Source organism: Amphiura filiformis, chromosome 17 (assembly GCF_039555335.1).
Source record: "Amphiura filiformis chromosome 17, Afil_fr2py, whole genome shotgun sequence".
NCBI classification, from domain to species: Eukaryota; Metazoa; Echinodermata; class Ophiuroidea; order Amphilepidida; family Amphiuridae; genus Amphiura; species Amphiura filiformis.
Genome location: NC_092644.1, coordinates 2,483,338 through 2,502,002, shown reverse-complemented (window position 1 = coordinate 2,502,002; position 18,665 = coordinate 2,483,338). Strand labels below are relative to the sequence as shown.

The 18,665-nt window shown below is 36.3% G+C and overlaps 1 protein-coding gene across 1 annotated transcript in view; it reads left to right on the top strand.

Annotated features, from left to right (window-relative positions):
* Positions 1–18,665, top strand: part of LOC140136798 (high affinity copper uptake protein 1-like) — a 59,587-nt gene that overhangs the window by 35,624 nt on the left and 5,298 nt on the right. The window contains exons 3-4 of the mRNA XM_072158398.1: positions 8,628–8,694; positions 12,865–13,033. Coding sequence (XP_072014499.1) covers positions 8,628–8,694; positions 12,865–13,033 — 236 coding nt within the window. The remainder of the gene's footprint in view (positions 1–8,627; positions 8,695–12,864; positions 13,034–18,665) is intronic.

Genomic DNA, 18,665 nt, shown 5'->3' with positions numbered 1-18,665 from the left:
CAATCACAACATTATGTCTTATATGTTGAAAAAATAATTATCAAGCATGCATCACATGGTTTTATTTAAAGCAAAGTCATATTAACCATAAAAACGAATAAAAACAACTATCTCTCAATATGCGATATTCAAAATTCCCGCGCCGAAATTTTCTAGAACAATGACGTCATGGTTATTTGTGCTCATTTGTCGTCAGGCTTCATTGAATTATTAGGACGTCATTGCTCTAAACAATATCGGCGCGGGAATTTTGAATATCACGTGTTGAGAGATGGCTGTTTTTATGGTTAATATGAGTTTGTTTTAAATAAAACCATGTGATTCGTGCTTGATAATTATTTTTCTAACATATCAGACATGATATTGTGATTGCGGACACTTCCTTTAAAGATCTAAAATGAGCGTTTATTGCGTTTCGACAGTATTTTTTGTAGGACATGAGAGCACCTCAGACCTATCGAATTGCCTTCTGAATACGAAGCATGTCTTTCTGATATCAAATAATTTTCATTTTTTGAAAATCACAATATAATACAAATTTTATGACAAATTATACAAATTTGATATTTTTCGAATTTTTGATATATAACAGTACTCAAAAGTAAATTATATAAATCTAATGACATATTCTTAAAGTGTATGTAGCAGGGAGGAAAAGCCGACGGTCAATTGAAAATTTTGACCTTTCATATTGAAGATATGGATTTTTTTCCCAAAAAGACCTAATTTTTTTGTGTGTTTTGGGGAAAAAAATCCAAATCTTCAATACGAAAGGACAACATTTTCAATTGATCGTCGACTTTTCATCCCACCTACATACACTTTAAGTATAAATCATCAGATTTATAAAGTTTACTTCAAGTACTGTTAAATATCAAAAATATCAATTTTAATGATTTGCCATAAAATGTGTATTAAATTGCGAATTTCAAAAAATCAAAATTATTTGATATCAGAATGACATTCTTCGTATTCAGAATGCAATTCGATATGTCTGATGCTCTAATGTCCCACAATAAATACTGTCCAAACGTTCATACCCCAGCCCTTAAGGCTTTATTAGTGGTAGCATATAAACCATTTGAAAGCAAGTACATGCTAAGCTGATTATTCGCTTTCACTTTCAGTTGTGCTTGCAGTTATGGCTACTACACGCACATATTTAGGGAGCTGGCATTTTCTTCGGAAGGGGGGGGGGGTCCCAAATATTTTGGGAAAGAAAAATAGGGGGTCATAAAATTTTGATGACCAAAATGTAGTTAGTCACAAGATGACCACAGATAGTGTGTTTATTTTATTCAAAAAGACTGTTTAGTGGGTAAGATGTATCGGTGGTGGTGGGGGGGGGTCATAAAACTGTTGTTGCCAAAATAGGGGGGTTGCAATTTTATTGACACAGATTTTTTGTAAATTTGGGACCCCCTTCCAAAGTAAATGCCAGCCTCCCTTAGAAGGGACTTTTTTTATATGTTAAATTATGAAAATATTTGCCAAAAAGAATTTGACTATAGCTTTAGGCTTTCTGATGATTTGTAACAAAAACCTGAGCGGAGATTTGATACCCTGTTTGAGATGGTTGTCTCCAGTATATTGTGTTATTCCAGTTGAAATTCTTATGGAAGTCATGACCTTAATCTTCTACACAGGCAGTGTGATGAATTTCAAATGGGGTTACCTAAATGGGAGACTCCATTTGAAACCTATACACCCCCTGTGTGGGAGATTAAGTCATGTGTTCCATAGGAAGTATGGATTTCAACAGGAATACCCCATTATCATGATTATGGGGAGGGGGGTTAGCTAGTATGCAAATATTAACTGTCTATGAGTGTGATGGTCAAAATATAATCACGAGGTGAAAGATGGATTGTTCCATTCCACGAGCCGGAACGGTGAGTGGAATGGAACAATACGTCTTTCACCGAGTGATTATATTTTGACCATTACACAAATTTAAGACAGTTAATATTTGTTTTATATCACTCATGCATAAATTCTATTACTAAAATAAGGAAATACATTTATTCATCAACATAACGCCATGTTTTGCCGTGATATACTTCACATTTTGGGGTCCACCCCATAACTAAATCGGTGAGTCCAAGAGTCAGCGCACGGCTTGGCGCAGGCGCACTACGGCAAAGCACATGATGGTAAAGACTATCACACGGAGTGGGTGTTGGTAAAAATGGCAAATGGTAATCAACCAATGAACTGTCTAGAATTTATGTATGAGTGATATAATCTATCATATACCCCTATGCATGAAATAGGAAAATTGAAAATTCACTGATTAATACAGTGCTGTAGATTCTCAGTCAATGCTCTAATGCACACAAAGTTAATAGCATAATAATTGATATACTATGTGTGCAGAAAATAAATATTTCTGGAAACATGACAATAGCGCTATTATAGTCAAAGCTTAATCGGTTATGTCACAAACAGAGGCACTTGTTCTGTGAAAATGAAAATATGATGCATAGTATATACTGCATGTATAATAATAAGTTCACACTATGGGACTATGTACAAAATCAAAATTTAATTCAAGAGTGATTTATATGAAAATGTGTGTAAGAGTGGGTAAAGTAAAGCTGGAATTACCCATTAATTTAGAGGAAAGAAGGAATCATTAACAGTCCTTGTTTCCTTTCAATTATAATCACTATTAATCAGTTACCTGTTGTAGTGAGCAACCATTCCTTAATATGTATGTTCTTGTGCCTGATGCTGGGGGGGGGGGCGTGCCGCAAACATGGGTAGCATTTGCGGCCTTTTGGTATATCAATGACCCTTTTTTCTAGGCCAATTTTTGTATTTGCTTGGGGAAAATTTGTAAAAGCTATTTTTGACTTTTGGTCCAAATTGCTTAAAAAATTGGTATATTGATGGGTCCAATTCCAAATTCTCAGCGGTACACCGTTACTAAACCCAAACTTGAGGACTCCCCCCCCCAATGCCAGATGCATAGTCCCATTACCTACTAGCAAACATTACAAATCCGTTTCTAAAACAACTCTTGTGCTACAAACTGTACCTCAAAAATCAATTGCTCGGCACTCACCATGCTAATTTTAGGTGTAAATTCAACTTTAACCGATATGTGACATGTTTCCTCTTTCTTTTCCGCATACCGTATTCACTCGATAGGTAGCACATGTGCTTCCTATCGAGGGCTTTTGAAAACGTGCAAAAACGAAAAAAAATGAACAGCGCCATCCACAAAAGTGACAAAAGTGTAAAGGGTTTTGAGCAAATCATCGATACACATAGCTATATACGAACAATTAAACCTACAATTTGTGTGTTAACTACATTAGCTCAGTTGGTAAAGCGACAGACTTTGAATCATCTTAAGAAGAGCGAACTGAGCAGGAGTTCGAGGCTCGTTATAAACTTTTCCGTTGCTTTATTTTTATTTTGGGGTTTGAGCTTTTCTTCATAAATTTAATCTTTGTTTTTCATTTTGTTTCTTTATTGTTTTTTATTTGCTTTATTTTGTTTTGTTTTTTCTTTTCTTTTCTTTTCTCCTTTCTTTCTTTTTGTTCTATTCATACTGGGGTCATGGGTTATTTATTCAAAACATACCTATATACTGAACAATTCAACCTGCAAATGTATGTCTGAACCCCATTAGCTCAGTTTGGAAAACGCGGACTTGAGACTCGATGAAGTTCAAATCTGTTCAGTATTTCACTATTTAGTTTTTTCTTCTCTGCCATGTTTGTTTTTCTGGTCTTTTTTTAACTACGAATATAGGCCTACATTTGACAATTCTTGAAGGTTTTTTTGTGGGCTTTTTATTTATTTATTTATTTTTACCAAAGGAACAATTAGAGATCAGTTGGAATAAAAGTGGAGTGGTTACATAACTCCTTGGTAACTGGATCACGCACCTTTTTGAAGGCAAATAAATATGCTCATTTCGTTCTAATAGACAAAGTGATAATCGGATTACACGTAACACTTCGCTGGCGAATAATTGGATCAACTTTAAAATTTCACCCCGACATCCAATTTCATGCATTTCTACACACATGCATGCTACACTTCAATTGGCAGACATAGCTGCTGGGACACAATAGAACAATAAATGGCGTTGAATGCCATAGACTTTGTGTTGCGATCATATCGATCGTGGTGCAGAACTCAAAAGCGTGATCCAGCTGACAGTGATAATCGGATTACACGTAACATTTCCCTTGCGAATTGTTACGCATAGTCAGTCTAAGCGCAGGACAACCGATTCTTTTGTTCTGCTTAGTCGCTAAAAGTCGATCGATACATGTTAAAATCAGCACAATTCGAGATACACCTTTTTGCTATGAAATTTATTTTTCGGTCAAATATAAAGCAAAATTTTTTTTTTTCTTCAGTAATGTCAAATAAAAACATAGTGCTTGGATGAACATTTTTTTTAAATCCTGGTGTTAAAATTAAGCATCAAATTGTGTCTTTTAGTGTGATATTTTTGATTTTTATAGGCCTTTAGTTCGCCCGTGAGCTTTTTGCAGAATTCATTTTTTAGCGTCTCAAACTAATATAGTTTGCTAAAGAAAGATATTTCCCACCTCTGTAAAGCACATCGTGTGGGTCTATATATTATAGTTTTGTCAGAATTTCCGCTTTGATTCCATAATTTTTGAATACCAGCTGAAAAAAATTTCAAATCCACGCGTGAAATACTAGCATTGTGGATCGATATCTCTGGGTGCCCGGCCTGGATACAGTTTTGCCAGAACTTCAATATAGCAAAGAAATTACCTAGTGTTTGGTATAGTGCCTTTTGTTTGTGTTTGTTTGAAATTGCTTAAACCCACCGAAAGTCATAATGAAGCAGCCAAAACAATACAAGGTTAAAAACGGAAGTTTATAACAACCTATTATAATGACCTAAAGGAAAAATCATTTATGGTAACAATGAGCCTTGCATTGTAAGTCATGGTTCAAATGTGTTGAGTACCCACCCCACCCCTATAGGCCTACATAATATTACATACCGGTACCTTATAATATTTATATAGCACGGCTATAGCTATACATTTACAAAGTAGGTCCTATAGCGCTAAATTATGACAAATAGGCCTACACAAACCCGAACGCAAGTCTGAAGGGTGTAATGAAAATGCCAACCAGCGATGGGGGGGTCATTCAAAATTCACCTGGAGATAGGAGGGACAGAAAATTAAAATCCCCTCTAATAACACGCGAATTTTTCTAGGTTTGGACAGTGGATTTTCCCATGTACCTCATCCTAGGTAAATAAATAAACAAACAAACAAACAGACAAAATGGTTTTCATAATCATGGAATCCATAGCCCCTATAAATTGAAATTGCAGGCTATCACGGGAGCAAATTTCCAAAATCCACCTCATTTACCAGAATTGGGGATTTGGGCTACCAAATCGCTGGTCAGGCAATCCTGGTTTTCAATGGAAAAGGGACCTGGGTTGACAACAATTGAAATATCGATTATTTGTGCTGGTTGCTCTCGAGGTAAAGTACTAAGTTTGACATTTTGAGCATGGAGGGAAAAGGGTAAAATAAAAGCGGAAATTCTGACAAAACTATAATATATAGACCCACACGATGTGCTTTACAGAGGTGGGAAATATCTTTCTTTAGCAAACTATATTAGTTTGAGACGCTAAAAAATAAATTCTGCAAAAAGCTCACGGGCGAACTAAAGGCCTATAAAAATCAAAAATATCACACTAAAAGACACAATTTGATGCTTAATTTTAACACCAGGATTTAAAAAAATGTTCATCAAGCACTATGTTTTTTATTTGACATTACTGAAGAAAAAAAAAAAATTTTGCTTTATATTTGACCGAGAAAATAAATTTCATAGCAAAAAGGTGTATCTCTGAATTGTGCTGATTTTAACATGTATCGATCGACTTTTAGCGCGACTAAGCAGAACAAAAGAATCGGTTGTCCTGCGTTTAGACTGAGTCGTGCTAAAAGTCGGTCGATACATGTTGAACTCAGCACAATTCAGAAATCGCGTTTTTGCTTTGAAAATTCTCGTAATCAGTAATGTTGAATAAAAATGTTGAATAAAAACATAGTTCTTGGATATGCATTTGAAAAAAATCCGGTGTTAAAATTAGGCACGAAATTGTTTCCTGTTTGATTTTGATAGGACTCAGCTTCACCTAGACTGCGGAACTTAGTCCTCAATGATAGTCAGTCATTTATCTTTTGGTCGTTATATGACTATCATGATACATCTCCGAGGAGCAATTTCAGACAATTGCTTGGGATTACTGGGGCAGAGGTTAATTGAATCCTTTCATGACCACTGATGCATAGTCAAGTCTGACAAGGAGCGTGTTTATAGTGAGCCAGATTATGCGGTATTTAGCTGGACTGCCACGCAGTCTATATTTGTTTATGTTTTACTAACCACTGCAAATCTAGACTACGCGGTAGTTTAGCTAAATAACGGAAAGATTGTCTCACTATAAACACGCTCATAGACACTCGGCACGAACTGAAAGACCATGTCACTCTCGACAAAAGAATGCATGCATGTCAAAGGTCATACGACACCAATTGGTTTTCGTCGAAACATGTACAGTAGGTCTATGTCTGGTTCCCTTTATTGTATGCAATGTCCTTCCATATACTTCTCCAACCCACTTGGTGATCAGAATTGTCTTTGGCTTGCTGTTATGTCATTGTTGGCGTATTTTTGGCCATTTAATCAGGGACTGAAACAGATTATTGTCAAGCTATTGTTATCAGATTATCTTTTCGACCTTCGATTGTATGAGAGTTGCACCGAGTGCGCTATATTTAAATTTAATAATTAACTCATGTTGTCCTACTAAATATTAAAAAAAAAAAAAATTCCAATATCTGTTTTAAGTTATGTAAAATTGTGTAAAATGTCTATCCTTTGTCGAACACAATTTCTGTGTAGCATGGAAAATCATTTCATAGGATTTTGAAGACAAAATGTGATAATTTTGTGGAGATACAGAATGCTAGAACAAACAAAATTATATTTTTCTGGAATGTGTACACCGTGACGCTTGGTATTCCTACTGATTTCGATACTGAAATAATTCTTAAGATGATGTTCTTTGAAGATTTATGTTGGCATTTCTAGAGTCTGTCATTATAGGCAAACATGTAGGCTCATTTCGCAATGTACAAGATAAGCCACGCGCTGTGTTGTAACTGTGCTTAGATTCGAGGGTCTATTGATCAACGTATTATTCATGCTTGCTCAACTGAGGATAATTTGTAAACCTGCAACTCGCATGGTACAATGGGTGGAAGCCGTTTACAGTCCCTCCATATAGAGGCCTTGCATGTGACGTATCATCCCGTAAATATGGCGGACTACTCAAATGCATTCAATAAAAGCATGATTGCAATCTACCGTGACAGTTCGTCTCACACACATAACCCTGCACTACGATCAAATAGGTTGATGACAACATTTGATTGAATGGACTGCACTCGCTATAACTCACGGTGAAGGACACCGGTTCAAATCCTTTGTCTGGAGCCAATCGATAATTTCATGCAGGGCCTCTATACAAGGTCCCTGATTCAATAAAGCACACAATGTAACAGGCACAATTGAATCGGAGCGGCTTTTACACACAATGGCGTGTTTATAGTGAGACAATCTTTCGTTATTTAGCTAAACTACCGCGCAGTCTAGATTTGCAATGGTTAGTAAAACATAAACAAATATAGACTGCGTGGCAGTCCAGATAAATACCGCATAATCTGGCTCACTAAACACGCTATTTTTCGTATTGCACAAAATCATAAAAGTATAATGGATAAGGTTAAAATTATAAAATGCAAAAGATTTCTTTGCGGTTAAAAAGCATGTCCATATCACGTTTAAGTCGCAGTTATTGTGTCCTTCTTGATGTAAAGCGAAGTCAGTATTTTGAAATAGACTGCATGAACTCAGTCTTCAATGATAGTCATTTGATAGAAGGGAACCATCATCAGAGCCTTTGAAAAATATGGAATTTATGTAGCGTGTATGGCAAAGAGGACCATGACCACCTCATTTTAACATTGAGGGCATACCCAACTACATTGTTGAATAAACAGCCCATGACCCCAGTATGAATAGAAAGAAGGAAAAGAAAAGAAAAGAAAAGAAAAAACAAAACAAAATAAAGCAAATAAGAAACAATAAAGAAACAAAATGAAAAACAAAGCAAAAAAAGATTAAATTTATCAAGAAAAGCTCAAACCCCAAAATAAAAATTAATCAACAGAAAAGTTTATAACGAGCCTCGAACTCCAGCTCAGTTCGCTCTTCTTAAGATGATTCAAATTCTGCCGCTTTACCAACTGAGCTAATGTAGTTAACACACAAATTTGTAGGTTTAATTGTTCAGTATATAGCTATGTGTATCGATGATTTGCTCAAAACCCTTTACACTTTTGTCACTTTTATGGATGGCGCTGTTCATTTTTTTCGTTTTTGCACGTTTTCAAAAGCCCTCGATAGGAAGCACATGTGCTACCTATCGAGTGAATACGGTATATTACTACAAAGTGTTGCCTAAGCACTATGCTGTTTATGTATACAAAGAATAATGTGGTTTTATGTGCTTCCTCTCTTTCTCATTGCAGATGTATTTCTACTTGAGTACTAATGTCACAATTTTATTCAAAGAATGGGAGGTTAATACAACAGGAGGTAAGTACTACCCCCTAAAAATAATGGATCAATCCTGATAATAAATTACATAGTATTGGAATATCCTCACTTCGCCTACAAAATCGCCTACAAAGTCATTTTAACTATTGATAGGAGGTAAGTACTACTCCAAACCCCCTAGAAATAATGGATCAATCCTGATAATAAATTACATAATATTGGAATATCCTCACTTTGCCTACAAAATCGCCTACAAAGTCATTTTAATTATAGGAGGTAAGTACTATCCCAAACCCCCTAGAAATAATGGATCAATCCTGATGATAAATTACATAATATTGGAATATCCTCACTTCGCCTACAAAATCATTAAACTATTGATACACAGGTTCCAAAAAGAGGCAAATATGACACCTCAACACTTTAAATATCAATACAGTTACTAAAGCTTACTAATGAGAACATGAACTGAAAGATCGATGAAGCCCTTCAATTAAATGTAATTATTTCATTAGAGTAATGACTCCTCAGTGGTGTGACCAGGTCTTTTTTGGGTGGGGGTGCCAGGCAACTTACAAAGGGGGCAAACTTTGACGAAATGTTCTCAAGACTATCTAGGAAACTGTATAAATTGATTTCAAAATGCCTCTCTCCATAGCAAAACTAGTTGCATTGATGTGACTTCATCAGTGTTTTGGTTTGATCCCTAACACTGACAATCCAATCCAGTGTTAACCATCAAAAGTTTTTAAGAAATATTATCTGTTCTGCCTGACGGTTATGAAAGAATTTGGGAGAGCGAGTTGCAGCGATTGTTCCCTCACCTTGCACCACTGAAATCCCTGGTTCAAGCCCCAGCCATGCCCAAGGACTGTATGCGCCTGCGCTTGATTTATCCAGATCCATGCTCACTCTCGCAGGTTTTCTTCAGGATCTCCGGTTTCCTCCTGCTTACAAATTCTGTGATTAGTTGTTTTGTTATCAAAAGCTTCCTTCACCCAGTGGAATTTGGGGAGCTGCACCGGGGCACTCAACTTTGGAAGTGACGGTATGTGTCTACGGAGTCACAAGTAGGGGCCTATCGGGTACAAAGCGTTATTTTAAAAAGGGGGTCATTGGGTACAAACAAAATAAAAAAGGGGGTCATTGGGTACAATATTTTGAAAAAAGGGGGTCATCGAGTACAAGATTTAAAAAAAAGGGTCATCGGGTAGAAAATTTTGAAAAAATGGAGCAAAATTTTGAAAACTTCAGCATAATTTTGAAAACATTTGACAGTTTCGCATTTTTTGTTGCATTTTGATGATGCTATTCTAGAAAAAAGGGGGTCATTGGGTAGCGGCAACCAAAAAAAGGGGGTCATTGGGTAGCCGAAAACTAAAAAAAAGGGGGGTCATCGGGTATGGCTTTTAAAAAAAGGGGGTCATCGGGTATAGTCGACTTCAAAAGAGGGGGCCTATTGACAGGCACATACCGTCACTTCCAAAGTTGAGTGCCCACCCCACCCCCCCCCCCACCCCCGGGGAGCTGCACAGATAATTGGGGGATGCTACAATCTAAGTGCGGATAGGTTTGTGCCGGGTTCGGCTGCAACCGGCCTAGTTATGCAATCTGATTGTAATGATTCATCATGGAAGCGAAGTTACTGCGCTTTGAATCTTCCTAGATCTGGAAAAATGCGCTTTATAAATCCAAAATTTAAAATTTTTAAAATTTTTTTATTAAGACATATTGAATTTTGATGAAAGTATCATATCCAAGTAACTCGATATCAACAGATATTAACCTGTCCGTATCGATACCTCAGATATTGAATATCACCCAACACTACGAGCCATTATAGTCTCACTCCCAGTGCCATAGTTCATAACCCTCATTTTAAAACCATTGCTCAAAATTTGACCTCTGGTTTCTAGAGTATGAGTTCTTGTACCTACCACATGCAAAGTTCATTTTATGAATGTGCAAGCATATTAGGGTCATAGAACTGTGTCCTAGTGGATTGTTTGTAATGTTTGAGATGGTAGTGCTACAAAATAATTATTCCCATATGGTCAATTATAGCATGTGAAATGTGATTGTGTTAATAATGAGACTGATCTAGCTGTTATGGTGGTGATGATCGTGGGTTGAGAGGCGACTAATTAAAACATGCAGCTGTACGTGTCGCTGAATATTCTGTTTAAAAAGCTGTTTAGTAATAGTATGAAGTGATATTCGGAATCAACATGAAAAGGTTATCCACAATAAGCAGTTGGTTTTTAAACATCTGTTAAGGGCTGGGGTATGAACGTTTGGACAGTATATATTGTGGGACATTAGAGCACATCAGACATATCGAATTGCATTCTGAATCGAAGAATGTCCTGATGATATTAAATAATTTTGATTTTTTGAAATTCACGATATAATACAAATTTTATGACAAATTATTAAAATTTGATATAACAGTCCTCAAAGTAAATTTTATAAATCTAATGATATATTCTTAAAGTGTATGTAGCTGGGAGGAAAAGCAGACGATCAGTTGAAAATTTTGACCTTTCATATTGAAGATATGGATTTTTTCCCCAAAAGACCTAATTTTTTGGGTGTTTTGGGAAAAAAATCCATATCTTCAATACGAAAGGTCAAAACTTTCAATTGATCGTCGGCTTTTCATCCCACCTACATTCACTTTAAGTATAAATCATCAGATTTATAAAGTTTACTTCAAGTACTATTAAATATCAAAATTATAAATTTTTAATCATTTGCCATAAAATGTGTATTACATTGCGAATTCAAATTATTTGATATTGGAAGGACATTCTTCGTATTCAGAATGCAATTTGATATGTCTGATGTGCTCTAATGTCCCACAATAAATACTGTCCAAACGTTCATACCCCATCCATCCCTTAAGCTGAATGAAAATTATTCCATCTTATTAAAACTTGGGCAAAGAATGAAAAGAAAAGAAGGATGAAACCACATGCATTCATTCTTCGACAGAACCTGCAGGTCTCTAGACTACCTACTAAGCTATGAAGGAAGCTTGGGATATTAGCCATGTCCAAATGTATGGATTCTATTGATTAAAAAAAGTAGGGCAAATATTGGAAATTATACATGTAATTTTCCTGCGGCATGAGTGACAATAATAATCAATAGAATTACTCTACAAATGCAGCATTTGCACGATTTCAGGCAATTTGCATTGATCTTCATGTACAAAAGTATAGGGAAATACACACATTTTCAGGCAATGTTGAAGCAGTTGCAGGCATTTCTGTCCGTGCTAGCTTTCATCTGTGTAAAAATAATACGAGGAATTATGAGTTAATTTAGCAAAATCTTTCAACCCTCACTCATTATTTTTTTTAGTCATTCATATGAAAAACATTTCCATATGTACAGGGTTCGCAGGTTTTTGCCGCAGGTGGAAAAAACCATGGTTTTAACCATGGTTTTAACCGCTTAGCAAAAACAGTTTTTGCCGGCAAAAATGGCAAAAACTAAAAAAGTGATTTAAAGTTGCGATTGTTGATCTCAAAACGAATTATTACATTCAAAAATTAATTTCCATTTACTGAAATGTGGTATATCACATTCAAAATATTTTCATTTTAAGGACTTGAAAAAACAAAAAATAAGTTGAATGATTCATTAAAAGATATATGTTTACTGTTTATTAGCTTTCTGTGCACTTGTTAACATTTGAGTGACTATAAATGAGTTTTTGCCATTTTTGCCAGTTTAAACCAGGCAAAAACTGGCAAAAACAGGTTTTTGCCAGTTATTGCCACCGAACCCTGCATATGTATACTGTTATGTATTACCTTTGCTTCTTGTATGAGAAGGTATGAGATGCATTTTCACTTTAAACCAATTTCCTGTTTTTCATTTAATATTGTTGGTCACTAGTAAGCGTTCGATATGTTGACAGTTCCGTCACAATTTGGACATGCCGTTCCTGAGAAATGAATTAATATTTTTGGCTGGAAACCACAACGAAAACAAGACAAGGTCAGCATTTCTTTCTAGAATATCTCAAACTTGATTTGTTGGTCTTGATCAAGTCCCATTTATGGTTAATATAAACAAACCAGGATCAATGTTTCTAGATTTTTGTTTGTTTGGTTCTAAACAACATCTCCCAATATATATCTTCATTTAAACAGAGGAACCGATACAAATAACTACATACTGGATCATTTATCTTTTCAGGTTTGGCAGGGTCATGTATAGCAGTATTCTTCTTAGCCATGTTATACGAGGGTCTCAAAGTTTTAAGAGAAACCCTACTTCGAAGATCAGCAGTCAATGTGCGCTTCCATAGTATGCAGATGTCCAAAGAAAGTGAAACTATGTTGACTGAAACACACGGTGCTGGACAGTAAGTCTCCCCTATGCATATCATGAGTATGTTTTATTTCTGCAGGTGAAGATCCAGACAATGTTGATTGCAGCTTTCTTGTTGATTGGTGAGGGCAGCCATCTTGATTTCACCATGGTGATGACTGCCATATCTTGATATCACCACGGTGATGGCAGTCATCTTGATATCACCACGGTGATGGCAGCCATCTTGATATCACTATGGTGATGGCAGCCATCTTGATTACGCATGCTCGACAGTGGCCATCTTAATTTCAACGTAAGGGTATCAAAACACAAGTAGATAGTGATGTATAGTTTTGCACTTTTGTCATTTCCTTCTTCAGGGTTGATTGGTGCATGTATTGGGGTCTTCTTGGTTGCCATGTTCTATGAAGGATTGAAGGTGATGCGTGAGATCCTACTGAGACGCAGCGCCGTCCATGTCAGATCTCACACCATACCTGTCCCTAACAAAGGAAGTCAAACCATGCTGACAGAAACGCATGAAGCAGGAGAGTAAGTGGTGGACTTGTATGATACACATGAGGGCTTTTAGATACTGAACTACATCGGGGGAATCATCCGGGGGGCTATATATGACAGATCAGTATCTAGAAGCACCATGTTGAAGATTCATTTCACCATCATACCATCCACTTGCTGCTTATTTCAGCTCCTCAGATCCTGCATCATATGCAGACAATGTGACAATATCATGTAGTCATCAGTTGTGACCAGTGTTTGAAATACACCTCAAAAAGTTTTGCGCCAGTCAGGCTGGTATTGGTAACATAAACATGTTATGTTTCTAACTCAAAATTTGCAGTCCCAAGTTTGTCAAAGCTAAGTTGACACACATCGCTTCATAGAAAACAAAGACAAAAGTAAATTTTCGTACATTTTCGTACATTTCAAATCTTTGAAAAGTTCCCAGCCAGGTGGGCTGTAAGCCTAAAGTTGCCGGCTGTTGGACACCTCTTTATTTCAAACACTAATTGCAATTACTATAAAACTTAATTATGACGTCATGCTGTATTCAAGGATATGAGAACGGGAGCTTCATTTGTTACACTGTTGATTCAACCACATTGGTTTGTCACTCATGGGGTCCATATAATAGTGTGCAACAATGGCTGATATTTTGCATTTTTAAAACATGAGCATTAAAAGGTTCATACATTATGGCTTTTGTAGTAAGCATTCATAACCTCATGAATATAATTATGCGATGCATGTGATCCAATCATGTTTTATCATTTGTAAACATGCGGATGCTAATGCAGTTCATTTACATCCCACATTTGACCGCAAAGTGCGTAATTGTTCCAATCTTATGCATAAATGAGTCGCATTTGCATATCGTTTCTGAACATGCATTTAAGTGTGTGTGTAATCATCGCAAGTAAGCCCGCATGCTTGCCTTGCATATTAAATGCGAATTAAAACGGTGAACGGAAGGTACATTTTCAAAGTCATTTAAACAATATTTTTAAAACAAAATTGACAATATTAATTTTGCCCAATTTATTTTATGATCAAATCATTGAGGTGTGTGTTGGGCCTGAGTATTCAGGAACTCCCGCTCCCTTTCCTTGGTCTAAAGCAGTCCTCCGATTTCATGCAATGACCTCAAAACACACAGTGCCCAGTAATTACTGTCTATCAAGCCAACACACGGACATTCATTTCAAGTGACACATGAAAGCTTTGAGATGTGACAATTTCCATGCTAAAGACAATTAATTGCAAAATAATTTAATGCTTCAATTGGGCATATGTCAACGTCAAATTTATTTATATTGTCATCCAATTCATCCTCTTTGTATCATGTCATTTATATTTTGTCGTTGGGCAGGAAAATCCTCCCATGTATCATTGGCCCCTGAACATGTTTAGAGCAAAGCCTCCTATGTAACTTCTTGGCAGTTTTATTCAAGGGCCACAAGTACATATAATTTGGTTCATCTCAAGTTTGGTAGTGACGTATGTGCGTATTTCGCTCGCCGCAGTATCAAATCGCGCGCATAAAGTTAAACGCACTGAGTGTACACACACGCGTACATGGGCGGTTTGTTGACACGCTTGTGGCGCAACCGTGAAGTAGCATTGACGTCACTACCAAACTTGAGGTAAACCAAATTATAGGAGGTTTTTCCTGCCCAACAACAATTTGCCAATTGGTTTTGGTATGTGAGAAAATCAAGTAAAATGAGTAAGCTCTTTATCGACTTAAGGGGGTACTACACCCCTGTGGTAAATTCGTGACTATTTTTGCATATGTATTGCATATGTATATTATTGGGGCAAGGAATCCAATTACTACACTGAAATTTCAGTGACTCAAGACAAGCGGTTCAGTATATATGATAGGAAAGGAGGTACATTTTACAGTACCTCTTTTCTTATCATAAATAACGAACTGCTTGTCTTGGGTCACTGAAATTCCAGTGTAGTAATTGGATTCCTTGCCCCTATAATATATATAACTTTTGTTACCACAGTGTTATTAGTTTTTGAAAAAAAATGCAAAAATAGACACAAATTTATCGAGGGGTGTAGTACTCCCTTAATTGCCATGTTTTAGACTGTTCAAACTAGCAATCCAAATACAGTGGACAAAATGAATAAGGTACCTGTTCCTTGGCCAAATTGAGTTTATCCTTCTGTAAAGGAACAATGCAATTGGCCCAGCAGACATCTTGAAGGATGTACAGTTTTATTCCGTAAACTGCTTAATTTCTCAATGCAGTCAATGGAGTCTTGACACTAGTCTAACTCGTGAATATCTTTGCACCAAGGATAAACCCCAAATTTTACCAAATATCAAAAAGCTGAAAAAGGCTGTGACATTTATTTAAAGGTATAACTATAAAAAAAACTAGTTGTTCAAACTGACCATATGCAAAAAAAGCATAGTCCTACAAGGTAGGACAGGATACAGGATGGGTCAAGAAAAATCAGACCCTAAATGTCGGACTATCCTAGTGTTTAAGGTGAACCTGACAACTACTTGTGTCTCATTTTCCATGGGAAAAGAATTTTTGAGTTATGTCTTTAATGTGCCAGTATTGCTGTTCAGCTGCACAAGCCCAACAGCTTAAACTTGTGAAGCACAATGCACTACATGCCTACATCAATCTGCACATTCGGAAGGAGGCATGGACGAGGCTTCGGGAACACTCTGAATTTGTCTTTCGGGAAAAATCTGAATTTGCATGTCTCAATCCAAACAATGAACACACATACACTTCATCTTTGACCCTCAATGAAAACTCAAAAACCATTTTTGTGCAAGTTTGCTACCTAGTGGGCACAAACCCACAATCCTTTTTCTTTTTTCTTTTTTTTGATAATGGCTTAGCCCTGGCAGTGATAAATTACAGTGCCTTGGACTTCTCGGCCACCTCGCCACTTTACTGAATTATTTTTTGCTGAAAAAGACCTCATAATTGAATCATTTGTTCATGACAATGTGTATATTGTTAGTGGTTTTGGCTGTATTTCAAAATTTATTTCCGCAACTTTCAGCTCATTCTGATTCTTTACATCATGTATAAATGGTCTGTGAATAGCTTAAACCCAGCTTGTCCAAATTTGTACAAAAATTGGGAATACATGGAACTATTTGTGATGCGATCGAACTAAAAGAGTCTGATGTTGATCAAAATCAAAATTCAGTTTTCAATTTCATTGCATGAGCCATTCACAGAGCTTTATTTTGCTGAAAATGCCATCATGATTCGTCTTTGGCAGTTCCAGAGATATGGCAATTTTAGTGTTACCCAAAACAATAAAATACAAAGAAAGTTGAATACTATTATTGACTATAATTTGAAAATCAATATTGCCGACATCGGACTAATTTTGCTTGATCACATCACATTTCTGAACCCTTGACAAGTTAACCTAGTTAATGAATAGGCCTAATATCAAACATTGACTTAAATTTGTCATGTAAGGAATTGGGAAAATGTGTACGCTTAGGGAGGACAGCTTTTATGGTCTACTTAGCTCAGCAATGCTTTGCTGTCTTCGATAGCGCATTGTATCAGAGAGGTACCTGGCTTTTATCAAAGCCCAAACCCATAAAAACCTGTAGCAAACTCTGTCAGGCTCCGCTCATTTGTACACTCCGCTCCGATACCATGTGTTGACCAAAATATTGATCGAATCAATTCTACGACCATGCTTGAATTAACAACCCCTTGAAACCTAATTACACCACTTTATGTAAACATAAACTTACACACATTATTGACTTTCTATTGACCGCAGACATGACCCCAGACATGCTTATTTAATGACCACTTGAGTAGTTGATGAGTGGGTCGTTATGAAATTGATTATGGTTTTACCATCGACCATGTTTATAATCCTGCTGCTCTGCTGAACCCTCTGATAGATATCAGCAAACTCGTATACTGTTCGCTTGTTCCTATCGAATGCTCTGGCGTACATGAACCATTATCGAAGACAGCAAAGCATTGCTGAGCTAAGTAGACCATAAAAGCTGTCCTCCCTTACTGTGTCTTATAAAGCCTATTTAGTGATTCCAACGACAATGTGAAAAAATTGTTTATAAAGTGAAGGATAAGGGATTAAGATTGTCAGTAGGCCTAAGTGTTTTTGAAATGAAAAATTTTGGCAAAAAAAATGAGGAAAACATTGGTATTGACAAAATTGAAGCCCCATTCAAATGCATGTAGCTAATTTAAGTAGAAAAATTACAGATTTAAAATTTTGTATTTTGTTTTTAATATGCAGCTTTCAACAAACCAGGTGCAAAAATCTTGATGATTTTATCTATCGTCCGGATAAGCAAATCACTGAATGGGCCTTTATCAGCTACATTAGAAAGTCTTCAAGTGCACAAGTAGACCTAGTTTATGAATAATATGGAACTTAAATCTGTCATTAAGGAATGGAGGAAATACTATGCCATTCTTATACCGTGTCTTATATCAACAACTAAATTAGAAAGGAAATGTCACAGGAATCAGGTGTTTAACTATTAAAATGGATACTTGCCAAAAAACCTTGTTGCACCAGGAATTTAGAGCACCCATTACAGCTTAAACTCAACCAGGTGGTATGCGCTGTGTATTCTCTAAATTCAGTAAATTTCCATCGTCAACCGCGTAATTGAATGGGATTATTTTGACATTATAAAACGCTTGAAATAGCACAGACAAATATGCCTATGTTAATAAATAATATAAATACAAGCTAAAACCGTTGGGGTTTGAAAATGAAACCCACAAAACTAACCGAGTATATGGAAAATGCCATACGGCCGAGCAGTTTTGCCGGCTCTCTCCGACCATCATGCCACTCGCCGCCTGAACTCTGCTGTGATTTGTATATCAATAGCTCAAAATTGTTTCCTGGATAGTTGAAATGCCTGCTGCTTGTTATGATAAACCCAGAGATTTGTTCTTGTGGAATGTCTGAAAAGATTCAAAAGCCATTTGAAGTATAAACAATGTCAAGTAGGGTGGATCTGAAGTGAATCCAGATAAGGAATGGAATTGGAGAACACATCTTAAATAATTGTCACAGATGTTTTCAAATTAGTCTATTTTCTTGGTTTGTTTCTAGCAGTTTTATTTTTCAAATTTAACATTGTACATTATAAGTGATAATAGTTT